At 33.8% G+C, this 16,449-nt stretch overlaps 1 protein-coding gene across 6 annotated transcripts in view; it reads left to right on the plus strand.

Annotated features, from left to right (window-relative positions):
- Positions 1–330: 330 nt before the first annotated feature.
- The window catches only part of YTHDC2 (YTH N6-methyladenosine RNA binding protein C2), an 80,720-nt gene continuing 64,601 nt past the window's right edge, over positions 331–16,449 (plus strand). For 5 of the 6 annotated variants that reach the window (XR_009007132.1, XM_057540518.1, XM_057540517.1 and 2 more), the window contains exons 1-5: positions 331–723; positions 2,296–2,386; positions 9,025–9,221; positions 10,559–10,758; positions 15,640–15,806. Coding sequence is in view for 5 of the 6 variants with exons in the window: in XM_057540518.1 (XP_057396501.1) it covers positions 537–723; positions 2,296–2,386; positions 9,025–9,221; positions 10,559–10,758; positions 15,640–15,806 (842 nt within the window). In the remaining variant the exon portion in view is untranslated. Of the gene's footprint in view, positions 724–837; positions 1,037–2,295; positions 2,387–9,024; positions 9,222–10,558; positions 10,759–15,639; positions 15,807–16,449 lie in introns of those variants that run through there. The other variant, XM_057540520.1, reaches the window with a different exon arrangement.

The following is a 16,449-nucleotide window of genomic DNA, read 5'->3' on the forward strand; positions in this document are numbered from 1 at the left end:
ATCTGGCAACTGTACCCCCACTAGAATGTAAACTCCACGAAGGCAGGAGCCCTTTCTGTCTGGTTCCCCAATGTATATCTAGGGCACATAGTAGAAGCCCACATATGCTTACCGAATGAATTAATGATTTAACCAAATAGCGAGCGACTGAATAAGTGGTTGAACGAGAGCCCCTCGGGACGGGGGTGGGGGTTGCGTGGGGACAGGAGACGACAGGGAGAACCAGCTCGACAGGGAGCTGGAGATCGGGGTGCAGCGCCCAGGATGCCAGAGACAGCCTGCGCGCTGACGTCACTGGTGCCGGCCCCGGTGACGTCATCACGCCCGCGCTCTCCGTCCGGCTGGGGCTCTAGTGGCGCCGGCGCCTCATCGCCTGTTGTGGACACCGGGGGTTTTCCGGTGAGCCCGATCCAGCGTAGATAGCCTGTGGAGCCGTTTGGCCCCGGCAAAGGCCCCCGAGGCCCACTTTCCTTGTCGTTGGCCGTCAGCCAGCAGGCCTGGCCGCTCTACCGCGAGGAGAACATCTCCTCAGGGCCATGTCCAGGCCGAGCAGCGTCTCCCCGCGGCCGTCGGCTCCTGGAAGGGGCGGCGGGAGCTGCCCGGCGCCGTGTGGCCTTGCGGGCGGCGGCCGGGCCAAGGGGCTGAAGGACATTCGTATAGACGAGGAGGTGAAGATCGCGGTCAATATCGCTCTGGAGCGCTTCCGATACGGGGACCAGAGAGGTGAGGTTCCGGACATGGACCCCGCCGGCTGCCCCACCTCCCGGAAGCCCGGCCCCTCGTGGGAAGGGGCTGCCTCACAGAAGGGAGGAGAGACGGGGGCGGTCCACCGGGCCCGGGCGAGGTGGGCGCGGGGCTGGGGCCAGAGTTGTGAGCCTTGCCCGGGGATATGAAGAGCCCCGTGGCGTCCTGCGGATCAGCCGGGTAACGGGGCACTTGCCTGGCGTCCGAAGGCACGAAAATCAGGTTGCTCAACTGCAGGAGGCATTTCTTTCCCCAGGGAGAGGCCTTTCGGTAGCTTTGCCACAACTTTTAGGTATTGTTAAGCCCCTACTTTTTTTTTTTTTTTTTTAAAGGAGGTGGTGGTAGCCTTAATCGAGGTACGTTTAGTTTGAGTTCGGAAGTAGAGGAGCAGAAGGAAATCAGACGAATAAATGCAGTGGCAGTATGTAGTGCTTTGTTTACATCCCGGAAGTATCCCTCTAAACACTTAAAAAAAAAAAAAAAGAAAAAAAAAAGAGAAAAAAAAAAAAAAGAAACTCGTTCAGTTAGACGAAACGTCTTCCATACCTCTTAAGGTTGCAAAGCTACTTGTCTTGGGTCACACAATGCAGAACCAGCAGCTGACCTGTGTGATCAGTACAGTATATTGAGAGCTCATTCCGATTTGCTGCTCTAAGTAGAGGACCCCTTATTCTGGAAGCTTAGAGTCCTTCCCTCTCCTCCCAAAAAAGGACCTGGACAGAGTGATTCTGAACTTTCATTAAACAGAGGTGAAGCCCCAGAAATATACAGCATCATATCCAGTCTGAGACAGTGAAATAGGGACTCTATGCAGTTTTTGAAGGCGAAGACAATGGAATCTGATGCTGAGCATTCATATTACTTGAGCATACCTCATCCTTGAAGGAAATAAACATTTTGTTGGTTAAGCAAGTAAGTTAAGATAGTAAAATATGTTCTTCAGAGCTCAAGATTTCAGCACAAGTAAGAGGACTAATCTTTGGTGAACATCAGGGTCCTTTATCACGTTTAGGTTTAAATGTTATTAATATCAGAATTCTGGTAGACATTCAGTGGTTAATTAGTGCAGGCATATCTCATTATTGCACTTCACTTTATTGTGCTTTGCAAATACTGTTTTTTTTACAAATAGAAGGTTTGTGGCAACTCCATGTTGTCAGATGATGGTTAGCATTTTTTATCAATAAAGGATTTTTAAATTAACGTGTGTACGTTGTTGTTTAAGACATAATGCTATTGCACTCTTAATAGGCTACAGTGTAGTGTAAACATACCATAGGCCCTGGAAACCAACAAACCAACATAGGCCCTGGAAACCAAAAAAATTTGTATGACTTGCTTTATTACGATATTCGCTTTATTACAAGGGTCTGGAATCAAACCCACAGTATCTCCTAGGAATGCTTGTATCTACTTTTCACATAAAATATAATAAATTTGATTATATGTTTATATGATTTTTCATATTTTATAAATATACATGTGTATTGAAGTACCTTGAAGGAAAATTGCTGATCCACAAATGATGCTTTGTGTTTTTTTTCCATGTAGAAATGGAATTTCCTTCTTCTTTGACCAGTACGGAAAGAGCCTTTATTCATCGATTGAGTCAGTCTCTTGGTTTGGTTTCTAAAAGTAAAGGGTAAGCTGATAAGTTTTCTTAATTGAAAAAATTATTTACCAAAAAAGAGAAATGTTTTTGACTAAATAGTTATTACTGCTTTAGTTAGATTCACATCCTTAATTATATTGTGTGTAGATGATCTGATTCATGTCTGTACCAAACTCAGCTCTTTGCTTTTCTTACTATCCCCCTTTTTTTGTTTTCCCTGATTGGGGGAGAGTGGGAGAAGAAGGTAAATCTTAAGATGTAGAGAGAATGGTTTAAAAGTTGAAGTTGATTGCATTGAGAAAGGTATTCTCTTCTTTTATGGAAACCAAAACTTTTTTCTTGAAGAATGGTTGGACTAAAAATAATAAGTAAGATTATTTACAGAACTTATCTCTTTTAATGCTACTGTACTATAATGGTATGCTTTTAGAACACATGCTTGTTGTTTTTTTCATACCAAGTCACGAATCTGATGATTAGAACTGATTAAATAAAACTGAACAGGAGGAAACATATATATTTTTTGAAGATCACTTATCCATAGTGGGGAAGAGTCATTTGAGCCATCCATATTGAAGAACTCTAAAATTCTGTGGAGTTATTTCATTTTGGGAATAAGAATGATGGGATTGATATAGAGTTCTTAGTATTGGTGCTATTGACGTTTTGGACTGGATAATTCTTTATCGTGGAGGGCTATTTTGTGCATTGTAGGATGTTTAGTAGCATACCTAGCCTTTACCCACTACATGACAGTAACACTTCCACCCCCAGTTGTGACAAGCACAAATGCCTTTAGACATTTCCAAAATCTTCCCTGGGAGCAAAATTGCTCCTGGTTGAGAACCACTGAGATTGGGGGAAAAAAAGATGAAATTTCAGTTTCCAGTTTTTAGGTTAAGAAGAGGGAAAACAAAGCCTTAATTAAGTGAATATATTAATAACTAAATAGAAGGTCCTAAGGTGAAAGTAGCTGAGGTTGGAATGTCTTGCATATGAATGTCCACCATAGTGATGATGCAGTTACCGACGGAGACAAGGGATGTAGCTTAGGTGCATGTGCACTTTGAACGTCACTAAAACCAGTGTTGGCATCCTGGGAAGGTTCCACCCATATTATAGTCCTCTGGATAGGTAAAATATTGCACTTGAAAATAAAAATAAGGTGCAGGGCCACAATCCTTTATCCAAAAACACCTGGGCCAAATATGTTTTGAGATGCAGATTTTCAGATTTCAGAAAGGCAATAGGGTATATTAGCAGTATGTTATATTTCTTGCTGAAAAATGTATGACTATTCACACTAAGGTAAATAAAAATCATAAATAGCTTCATGTTAATTTAACCAGGCTTTGCTGCCTAATGAAGTTGCTGCAGACTTACAGAAGTCTGCCACTTTTCAGAGCTGTTTGGATTTAAGGGTAATAGATAAGAGATTATGGGCCTGCACTAGAAAATATCTGTTATAAACGCACTGTTCTGCAGCTACATCATTTCTGTGGTTACATGGGTTTTTAATTCTAAACAGTGAACTTGGAAATGACCTTTAGAAATTACTCTTAGAAAAGCAGTCCATTGGACTAGACTACCTCTACTTTTGTTCAGTAGCATGATCCTTTAAGGGATGGTCCAGAGAGGAAAAAAAATTTGGGGGGTAAAGGGAGAGCAAGTTATCAGGACAAAAAAAGGGGGATGAAGAAACGTTGAAGAGACAGAAAGGAAACAGGAAAGAGATGCTAAGGGAATCAAGGCAACCCCACCTATTATCTCATCCCTACTCCCTATATCTAATGCTCCATAAATCCTCTTCTTAGTAAATGTCCTAGCTCTTTCCCAATCCCTTTTTATCTCTGAGCAAACTTAGTACAATGTTTTTCTAGTGGTCCTTGTCATTTTCAAATGCCTTTCCTTCTTTTTACATATATAAGGAACTAAATCACTTTGAATATATTTCTTAAATCCTTTCTTTTCATTTATATGAGAATTTGTACCTGACTTGTATGGGTTTTTCTGTTCACTCTTGAGTAAAGATCTTTTATTTTTAACCTCCTAGAATTAACTTTGTTAATTTAGGATAGTTAAGTTAGTTAATAATTGTTAAGTTAGTCTTTCTGTTGTGTGGTTTTTTGTTTTTTTTTTGTGCCTGGTATTATGATTCCATAATACCTATTTGAGAGGTGTGGAGGAAAGGGCAAGAAACCTGGATTCTAATCCCAGTCTCTCACTGCTTTGTTCTTTAGCTTTGGTCATGTCCCTTAACTTTAAAGGCCCGTTTTCTTAAGTGTAAAAAATGAAGGAGTTAATCTCTATGTGTTGGTTAAGATTCTGTGATCCCGTAGTTTATTTTGAGTTTCTTACAAGGTTTTTAAAAACAGATTCCAGACTTACTGTGTGATAATTTACTTTTTTTTTTTTTCTGATCACTTTTTAATTTTTTTATATCTCCTTTCTTTCAAAATGAAGCCACATGTGTTGGATTTTGTTTTTCATCTCCTCTTAGAGAGTTGAATTTACTTTGAATTGATTATTTTCTTTATAATTGCTCATCTTTTGGTAAAAATACTCTTGTTGGAGTAACACCCCCATTTTGTGTTCTTCACTATATCCTAACGTTTTCTTAGACATTCCAGTCAAGTTTTCCCATACCCAAAATTTCACCTCCTTGTAATTTGTTCTGTTTTTCCTCAACCTATGTCACTGTGTTTTGGTTCTAAGAGCACAGTTTTTTGAGTCTTTAATTTGTTCATGAATAAAACAAAATTCTTTCCTATTCTTCTTAGTCCAAGTTAGACAAAAAGAAATTTACAAGATGAACTTTGTTAAAAACTTGTGGAAAGAGAAAATATAAAGTGTATGAAAGCAGGTTTTCCAAGTACAGGTTTTTTATCCTGTGATTGCTGAAGGTGCTGCTTAATAGGTATTCAGGTATTCTACTCACCCTGACCAGGAGGCTATACCCTACAACAAGACCCCCTTTCAGATCTGAGTTACTGCCTCCCTTACCTCCTGCCATGGGAGATTGCATACTGCACTCCACCTCTCTTCCCCTAGCTAAAACAGGAAAAATGGGTTAAAAGTGATGAACCCTGTTAGTGAAGTTTTGGATATCCATTAAATAAACCCCTACAGTGCACAGTAATAATAGTAACAGCAGCTAACATTTATTAAGTGCTCTTGTGCAACAGGCATTGTGCTAGGTGCTTTAAGTAGATTATTTGATCCTCACAACAGTCTTGTATGGTAGGTTCTGTTTTTTCAATACCTGGTGCCTGTATAACAGATGAGGCAATCCGAGCTTAGAGAATTAAATAGTTTTCCCAAGATCACACAGCTAGCAGGTGGCAGAGCCAGCAATCAAACATAGTTAATGTTTAGCTAATTAATTTTTGTTTTTCACAGTGAGTTCATAGCAGTGTTTTAGGAACTGCGAGGAGTTAAGACAGAGATATTGGATAAGGCTCATCTCTAAGTTGCTTATTGTCCATTAAGTCACAAAAAGAAAAAAATTTACCACAAACAGCATCACATGAAAATAATTGTGTTTAGTGACAAAATTAACTCGTTTGGTTTATTATTTTCTAGGTAATCGTGAAAAAGCACAAATTTGTATGATTCAAACTTTAATAAATTTGTAATTTTGTATTACAGTATTGAGGATAAAATGGTTTGGAGTTAGATCTTTGCATCTGTCTGCTTAGTGGAAGTACAAATTAAAGGGAAATGAAATTAAGTATATACTAGACATCAAACAAATGTTTATTATCTTTTTAGAGGCATTAGCTCCTTGGCGGCTGTGAGCTTTTTAAGCAGTGATTTCAGATTTTGGCTCTTTAGCAGATTTTTAAACTGTTCTCAGGTTTGTAAAGTGGGGAATAGCAAGGTGTATGGTTGTATTTGAGGTAAATTATTCAGTAACATGCTGTGTAAATGAAACATTTATTAATATTAAAATTGCATCAAATTTGATTAGTTATATCATCATTTTTCTTTAAAAAGAAGAAGCTATTGAAATGTCATAACTTCATTATAATATGCATGATTACTTTTCCCTTTGAAAATTAGAAGTTATGATGTTCTTATCTGTATTTTTAGTCCACTTACTTTTATACTTAAATATGGCATATAGGGCTTGCATGTTATTATTTTAAAAAATTCTTGTTAAGTTCATTTATCTAGCATCTTTTCCATGTTGTGCAGGTAGTTTCTAGTCAATTTTGCTGTGTAAAGGGAACGACTAGATATTCATCAAATTATAGTGTTGGTTACCTTGGAATGAAAGCATGATGAGGAGATTTCAGTGTGTTAGTTTACATAGTGGGACAACTCTACTATATTGAATGTTTTCATCCACACAATAATGAGGTGAATATTTTGCCAAAATTTCACTAATTTTTAAATTATATATCAGTGTCACTGTGGTGCTGAATGGGGTAGGAATGAGCACTAATAGCCTAATAGCACTAATAGTAGAATTTTTTTACCAAAACATAAAAACTATCAAGTTGATATTCTCTTTCTGTCCCACCATCTGGGTTCAAACTGAATTTAGTAAATTGTAAATGGTAATGACTAAGTACTCACACTTGTTTAGTATGAGTTATTGTTATAGATTAATGCTGAATTATTATTAGGCAACCTATGTTAGGAAAGTCTCAATCTGACCCGTTATTTTTGTTGTGAGCTTATTGAGGAAAGAGTATATTTTCCTCAACTTTGTAATCACAGCTTCTAGCATAGTGCCTGGCATACAGTAGGTACTCAATATATGATGAATGATTGAATGAATGAATAAAAGAAAATTAAAGGTGAGATATAGCAAAACTTTCCTGAGATGATTTTTGAGAAAATTAAAGCATCTTGGAGCTGATAGAAATATTAGAGGTTTTAAAATTCTGTGTCAGAGAAGGAAAATGATTTATTTTTGATCACATAGCTAGTTAATTGAAAGATTATTACTAGCTGAACACAAGCCTCCTGACTGTTTCTCTAGCGCTCATTTCAGCACACTTCTGGCCTTCTATAGTTAAAATTTTATGAAGTACATGGAACAGAAGGGGAATGAATGATTGAGTCTATCATGACTGTACTGAAGTTTCAGAAAGGTCCATGGGAAAAGAACCTACTACAGAGAACATCTCTAGAATCCAATAATTCTGATTTACCATGAAAATGACTAAAATTTCTAGATCAGTTAAATTTTAATAAGTTCATCTTTATGCCATCATTTAAGCATCACTAAGCACTTGTTCAGGAGTAGATGATGGCATAGAAAGGGTATAATTCATTGAGGAGTTTCCAGAAATTAAAAATCTTGGTAAATTGAAAGCCTCACTTAGAAGACTTAGATAGCTAAAGCTGTATAGGTTAATCTTCAGTTTCATGTCACTCTATAGTGAAGATATTGTTGAAAGTATTTAAATTAGATTTAGGAATTAGGAAAATTCTAAAATTTAATTTAGAATTAGTAAAATTATATATATAATTTTCATTGTATTTCTGGCTTTGTTGCTCATTTCTGTAATATGATAGTGGCATTAACAAATGGCAAAACATTTTATGAAATGTTTTGTGTAACTTTTTTTGGTACAAGAAATGATATTTTTTCCTGGCTATAATTATAATAATAGCTTTCATTTATTTAGTGTGTACTTTGTAGCAGATACTGCCCTTTACATGCATTATCTTATTTAATCATATGAAGAGTCCTTTGAGGCAGGTATTATTATTATTATTATTATTATTATCATCATCATCTTAGGCTCAGAGCTATTAAATAATTTGCTTGTGGTCCCACAGCTAGTAGGTGGTAGAGATAGGATTCAAATCCAAGTCTGTGTGCTTTCATAACCCAGGCTCTTTACAGTACTACATTGTACTAGATTATAGACATGTATTATTAAATCATTCAAAATACATTTGAGGACTTCCTGTGTGTATAACATTGTACTTAGTACTCCTGAAGCTACAGAAGTCATCAAAGACATAATTAGGACCATTTAAAGAAGTAAATATACCTACATCAGGTAACTTGAGAACAGTTATAAATCATCATTACCTTTTAATTGAAGGCTAGAGTCAGAAGCTTTGAAAAACTTTTTTTTTTTTTTTTCCCCAGTATACATCTGAAAATACTTATCAGTAATGCTGATTTGTGTTTTTTTGGTCCAGCCACTAAACTTGGCTTTCTTAACAGGTTTTCATGGGAGTGTGACATTACCGGCATACTGGAGAAACATTCAGTGGGATATATTAGTCTGGACCACTGTTATAATTGGACCACCATAATGCTTTCATTATCAATTTTAGATTCTGTTGTTCAAATTGAGTTTCTCCCTCTATATGTTTCCCAGCATGTATTAACTGGTGATGTTTCATCCACCATGAAGCCTGCTAAGACAAACTTTAACATTTAAGGGTAAGTAAGCCTTTTTTTGTGCTGATTTAAAATTGGATTTGCAGCATTTTGAAATTTTAATTGAAAATGGTCTTGTGGCCACTTTAGTACTAAATTCCTCTTTACTGAATTTTCTGGGATTTCCAGCATCTTATCCCAAAGCATTTTGATCTTTTTCAGTGTTTTGCTTGAGACATGTTTTCTAAGTAGCCATATATCATATGTGAACAAATTGACTATATATAGTAAATAAATGATTTTTATTAATATTCAGAAAGGGAGCAAGTAGATACCTAACTGTGAAGAAGAAAGATGGATCAGAAACAGCTCATGCAATGATGACCTGTAATTTGACTCATAATACAAAACATGCTGTTAGGAGCCTAATTCAAAGATTTCCTGTCACCAATAAAGAGCGTACTGAACTTCTGCCTAAAACAGAAAGAGGAAATGTGTTTGCAGTTGAAGCTGGTATGTATTTTCTGGGGAGCTTCCTTGTTTATCCTATTATTTCTTGACTGTTCTTTTTCCACTTAAAATTTATTTTTAAAAACTAACATGAAATATGATTTCTCAATTTGAATAGTTGGTTAGAAATGATTAAGAGTTGTGAAGATTTTGGAATGAAATGCAGTGTTAAGGCATGTCATTAAGTTAGACAGGGTTTTTTTGTAAAGTGTTACAGTAATAGCTAAACATTTATTGAGCACTTATTGTGTGCTAGACAGTATACTAAACTCTACATAGAGCCTCATAGCAACCCTTCCAAGGTAAGAATTTCCCCTATTTCACAGGTGAAGAAACTGGGGCTCAGAGAAGTTAAATTTGTTCAAGGCCACTCAACCAGCCAGTAAACCACAAAGCTGGGATGTGACTCCAAAATCTGAACTTTCCTATGTTATGCTGCCGTGACACACTAATGAGTGGGATTTTGAATTGGGACTTTAGCTTCTGGGAAGAGACAGGACAGAGTCTTCAGTACATTAACTTGCTCGAAGGTAGATAAATAAATATATTTAGGTTATAAAATGAAGTAATTTTACTATTTGGAAAAATAACTTTTCTAATGAGAAAGTTATTTCTTTTATTATCTCCAGTGAAAGAATCTGCATAATTTCTATTGGTAGAGTACATTTGCAGAATGTGGAAATGCATGGTGCTAGCTATCAAGGAGTTTTAAAAATACATGCACATAAAAATATTTTGAGTTATGTGAAGAGTATAAACACATCATGACTTTTGTATTCCTATCTGCTTAAATGTAGATGTTGGCTAAAATGCACAATTAGGAGATTTGTTAAGCATTAGGACCTTATATTTACACATATTATTCTGTTTGATCACATAATCTTACATGCTAACTTTAAGCATAGAGGGTTTTTTATTTTTCATATGTGTTTTCATATTGTATGTAACAGAATTTATAAGTATAATATACATTGTTTCCTACTCTAAAATTATATTTTTCTGTGTTTTAATTGATAGAAACAAGCCTGAAAATTATTTTAGGATATCAGAATTGGGTTTTATTTTTAATGATTTTTGAATGATTGACTTTTGTTCATTTTTAAACATTGTGCACCAGAAATACTTTTGAGAAATTTGCCTTCTAATTGATATAAAAATGTGTAACATATTCTCTAAGAATATTGTGTGGCAGTACAACAGCTGAGGCATTGCTTTTTAACTTTAGACTGAGTAGGGAAGAAACACTTGAAAGGAATTACATTAGAAATTACTTATTTTTGTTTTTTAACTCTTTTTATTGTTGATCATAAATTTTTTTGTTCTCTTATTTATTTTCAAAGAAAACCGGGAAATGAGCAAGACAAGTGGGCGACTCAACAATGGCATACCTCAGATTCCAGTGAAAAGAGGAGAATCTGAATTTGATTCTTTCAGGCAGTCTCTGCCAGTGTTTGAGAAACAAGAAGAAATTGTTAAAATAATTAAGGAAAATAAAGTAGTTTTGATTGTAGGAGAAACTGGGTCTGGAAAGACTACACAGGTTTGTTTCTTCTTTGTTGTTTATAGAAGAAAAAATTATTTTATCTCGTGGTAGTTTTATATCAAATTTACACTACATGTATTTTAACAAAAAACGAAAAAGGAACTTTTGTTTATTTTAATGGTTATTTCAGAAATAAATTATTACTGGAAGTACATTTGGAGAATTTGTGGAAAGGTAATATTTAAAAATATTTATTTTTAAATTAGTACATAAGGGCTTTATTTAAACAGAGGTGAGGTTGTGATTTGGTATCATGAAAGGAAAATGGACTTTGACCTTCAGTTCAGATTCCAGCTCTCACATTTATTGAATGTGAAATTTTAGGCTAGACTTGTAACTCTTGAAGCCAGAGTCCTCATTTATAAAATGGTACTAACAATTGCTACCATTCAAGGTGGGGTTTAGAGATAATGTCTGTGAAGTGCCTAGCATAGTGTTTTTACGTAGCAGCTAAATTAAAAGTAATATTGATAACAACAAGAAGTGTTAATACAAAGTTAACATAAAGTGAGATTAATATGACATGTTTGACTTGGATGTTTAGAATCATAGTACTTCATTGTTATGAAGTTTCACTCATAGGCTGACAAGGTTGGAAGTAAGCATGGTACGATGATATGACCTTTTCTTGTTTATGTTCTTTAACATGTTAGCATGTTGAAACAGTAAAATTACTTTGCTTTTGATTGAGGTGCAGATAGAATAGTGAGTATAATTTTACATTTTCTTCTTTTCTTTTATGGACAAATAAATTTGCTTTTGACAATTGCTTAAGATTTCCTATGCTTATATTGGTTGGTTTCATAAAGTTAGTCAAATAAATAAGGCAAGGTGGTAGGAGAGGTTGACTATAAAATTTACCAGTTATTTACTTGTGGGACTTAATCATTTTCACAGAAGTATAACTCTTTATACCTAAAACTTGAGCCTATAAAACTAATTACAAACGTGATGAAATTTTTATATGAAGACAATGTATAAGATTTTTCTTCAACATGGTTATGATTAAGTGAAATTCCATGGAGTCATGCCAAAGAATCTGTTCAGATGTCTTAGATTGTTATAATTGTTTTAGTATTAGAAAGTTTTGCCAGTAGATGTTAATTGTAGCCATTTTAATTATATCAAATAGAGATTATGAAAGTTTTGATAAAATATAACAAATATGGTTTTATTTAAATTATTTGAGTGTTCTTCCTAAGGATATTTGCACACTGGAATTATGGATGTCTATTTTCACAATTATGTGTATCATTTTACTAGGTATGAAAAGATCTGGAGAATTTAGTTAGGAATTAAATATTATTCTCTTTGCTTTTCAAAAGAAACTATTAATCTAAATGGATTTAAACTTAAGAAATAATTGTATCTTGTTCAAAGAGTTCAAGTAAAATTACTAATGTTCCTGTCCTATGAAATACAAATATGACATAGTTTGAAGTTAATATCGTTAGCCATTTTCATCTTTCCTTTGGTAGCATTAGGAAATTATTTGCCTTTTGAATGTTCATATTCATTATTCATGTTCATTATATAAAATTCAAACATTATAGAAAATATTATGGAAAGTGAAAGATTTCTAGTTCTCTTGCCACCCTCCTCTTTCCCTGGTTTATTGTCAGAAACTTGGAGTATGTGTTTCTGGGTTTTTTGGGGGGATTGTTTGTTTTGTTTTTATTCTCTTTACAGTATTGATATAGATTATTTTTAAAACAAACATGGGATAATATGTATACACTTTGCATCTTGCTTTTTTCACTTAATAGATATTGGATATTTTTCTGTGTCAGTACCTAGCGATAGACCTCATTTTTTAAACAATTGAGTAGCATTCCTGAGCATTTTTGTAATAACAGTGATAAAAGACTGTTTACTGCATGCTGAAGTTTTACAACAGTTATCTCAATTAAACCTCTTATTAACCCAAGATATGTAGGCTTGTTATTATCTCTTTTTACAGATGAGGAATAAAAACTAAAACTTACAGATGTTAATCTACCCAAATTCACATAACTAGGAAGTGGCAGAGCAGGATTCTTACTCTGTACTTACTTTATTATATTGCATCCTAATATTTCTTTTCTAATTTGTGGGAATGTTATAATAGGATAAATTCCTAGAAGTGGAAATGCTGGATCAAAAATATTGCATTTAAAATTTTAGTAGCTAGATTAACTAGTTACTGTCTGTTAATTCAAAAAAGAGTTATCGTATTAAAATAGTACTGAATGTATTGAAAGTTCCCATTTCTCTAAAACTTAGGCAACAATGGATATAATTTTTTTTTTACCTTTATCAATCTGATAAGCAAAAAATAATGTTTTAATTTGCATTTCTCTGATTCTTAGTTGAGTATCTTTTCGTTTGCTTATTATCTATTTATATTCTGTGAGGTACTTATTTATATCTTATTTTTCTTTAGGTTTAATCATTTTGGATTTATTTTTAATAGTGCTTTGTACATTATGGATGCATGGCTGTTATGTGTTAGATATCTTAAAAACAATTTCTCCCAATTTTTTGGTTGCTTTTTTAGCTTTGCTTATGGTATCTTGATTAGTAGTTTTACATTTTTATAAATAGTCAAATCTGTCAGTCTTTTTTTAGGGCTTCATGCCATGCTCAGAAAATCATTTTCTACCCCAAGATTAAAAAACATTTTCCTACAAATATTTTATTCTAATACTTTTATATTTGTAGTTTTAAAAATCCATCTGGAGTTTATTTATTGTGTCATATCAGGTAGGAATCTGACTTTTTTCCTTATGTTAGTATCTAGTGTTCCAATACAATTTTCATTTAATGATCCCTTCCCCCGATTTTAAGATACTACTTTTTAAAAATTGAAGTGTAGTTGATTTGCAGTATTGTGTTAGTTTCAGGTGTACAGCAAAGTGATTCAGTTATATATATATATATATATATATATATATAATTATTTTCAGATTATTTTTCATAATAGGTTATTACAAGATATCGAATATTGTTCCCTGTGTTATATAGTAAATCCTTGTTGCTTATCTATTTTATGTAGTGTGTATCTATGGATCCCATACTCCTAACTTATCCCTCCTTCCCTTTTCCCTTTGGTAACCTTATGCTTGTTTTCTATGTCTTTGAGTCTGTTTCTGTTTTGTAAATAGACCCATTTGTATTATTTTTTAGATTCCACATATAAGTGATATCATATAATATTTGTCTTTCTCTGTCTGACTTACTTAGTATGATATTCTCTAGGTCCATCCATATTGCTGCAAATGACAACATTTCAGTCTTTTTTTATGGCTGAGTAATATTCCATTGTGTACATATGTGTGTGTGTATGTATGTGTGTGTGTATATATATATGTGTATGTGTGTGTGTATATATATATATATATACCCACCACATCTTTATCCATTCATCTGTGGATGGACACTTAGGTTGCTTACATGTCTTGGCTGTTGTAAATAGTGCTGCTGTGAACATTGGGGTGCATGTATTGAGATACTACTTTTGATCAAATACTAAATTTCTATAGTACCTGGGTATATTTCTGGAATTTTTGTTATGTATTTTTAATTATCTGTTCCTACACCAAGTTCTCACTTTTTGCATTTTGTAGTTTTACAGTATGTAGCATAATATTCCTCTTTATTAGCTTCTCTTTTTAGATATTTCTTAGCAGTTTGTTTGCATTTATGCTTCCGGATGAACTGGTCAAGTTTAAAAAATCCTGGAGGGTAAGACATGCATGAAAAGATGTCCTTTTCACTCATAGTTAAAGAAATGAAATCAAAACAATAATTATATTTTTCAACTATTAAATTGGCTGAAATTTAAAAATTGATGAAATCCAGCATTTGCATAGGTGTTGGGAAAACAGCGTCTTCTGCTCTGTTGGTAAAAGTATAAATTGTTTTGAAGGGCAGATTGATAATTTTTCTATGAAAATTTAAATTTATATGCTCTTTGGCTCCACATATATTTGTCTTTGCATAAGTATGTGAAGACAGATGTTCACTGCAGCATTCTTTATAATAGTAAGCAACAGCATCAAAAATAACAAGCCTAAACAAACTGGAAATTACTTAATGTATAGTCATATTTGTTAAATTATAGCACATCCATAAGATGGAATGTGCAGCTATTAAAATGGATTAGGTAGATCTGATATGTTATTAAGTGACATCTGCAAATTACAAACTTTAAGTGTAATAATGACTTTGTGTGAATAAAAACCTGTTTATATACACAAATAATTTAAGTTGTATAAACTTTTTTTTTCCCCAAACGAGTTTATAAGAAACTTAACAGTAGTCACTTTCATGGAGAGGACTATTGGTAGTGGTATCGGTGGGGAAGACTTCTACTTTTTATTTTAAATTTTTCTGACCTGTTTAAATTTAATTATAGAAAAGTGTCTGCAATCCTGGTATTAGGCTATTTCTGGTTTCTTTATATTTTTCACTATTTAAAAAAGTCCAATGGAATTTTGATTGTTGTTTTATTGACTTAATAGGATAACTTGGGGAGAATTGACATTTTTGTAATACTGATTATTCCTATCCAGGAATATGTCATATTTTTCTAGTATATTCCCATCTTTTATGTTTTTCAGTAGTGTTTTATAATCTTTTTCATGTAAACCTTAACTATTTCTTTATGATTTTGTTTTTAAGTGTTTTAGTTTTAGTTTCTATTGTGAACAAGATCTTTTTAAGTTACAGTTTTTAGCTGATTATTAACAGTTACATGAAAGTTGTTGGTTTTATGATTATTTTATGTTTGGACATGTTACATAACTTTTTTTAGTTCTGATGGTTTTTCAGTTGATTGACATGGATTTTCTGGATATACAATTATGTTATCTTATAGTACTTTAAAATTTGTTTCAGATTCCTCAGTTCCTTTTAGATGATTGCTTTAAAAATGGTATCCCCTGCCGTATATTTTGTACTCAACCAAGACGATTAGCAGCTATTGCTGTGGCTGAAAGAGTTGCTGCAGAGAGAAGAGAAAGGATTGGTCAGACAATTGGGTACCAGATCCGTTTAGAAAGCAGGTAAAGACAATCCACCTGTAGCTTTTTATCATTCTTAGAAAAGACTAAATATTTATATTTCACTAAATATAGAGCATGTGTTAGTTGAAAAGTTAGATGATCATTTTGCTCCAAGTAAGTTTATAATAGGACATTGAGCTCATGTCTAAACTTAGTGAGGTTTTGAATAAATAAATAGCTTGAAAAAGAGTTTGGGCCATAGATCGAAATCCTGTTTCATAGTTTCATGATGAAGTGCAAGTTATTTCACCTCTTTGAGTCTTAGTTTCCTCATCTATAAAATGCGGCTAATGAAAGCATCTAGAGCACAGGTTTGATGTGAAGTTTATAGTAAGCACTCAGTAAATGTTAGTGAATGAATTGATTATTATTATTAGTAGTAGTAGTGCTAGTAGTACCTTCTTGAAAAGTAGTACCATTTCTTTGCTCACAGTTATTTGGATATAGTGATTCAAAAAGCTAATCTCATTTATGATATACCTTTTTCCCCCAAGTAAAAAATGTTTAAGATCTTTAAAAAATATCTATTTAAGTTCTTTAACAAAATAATTACTAAATTAATAAAAGGCTGTTAGTAATAATAAATTGGTGAGATTATCAGGCATAAAATACATATTTCACATAACTTTGCTATTAAAGCATA

The sequence above is a fragment of the Balaenoptera acutorostrata genome, chromosome 2 (genome assembly GCF_949987535.1).
Source record: "Balaenoptera acutorostrata chromosome 2, mBalAcu1.1, whole genome shotgun sequence".
NCBI classification, from domain to species: Eukaryota; Metazoa; Chordata; class Mammalia; order Artiodactyla; family Balaenopteridae; genus Balaenoptera; species Balaenoptera acutorostrata.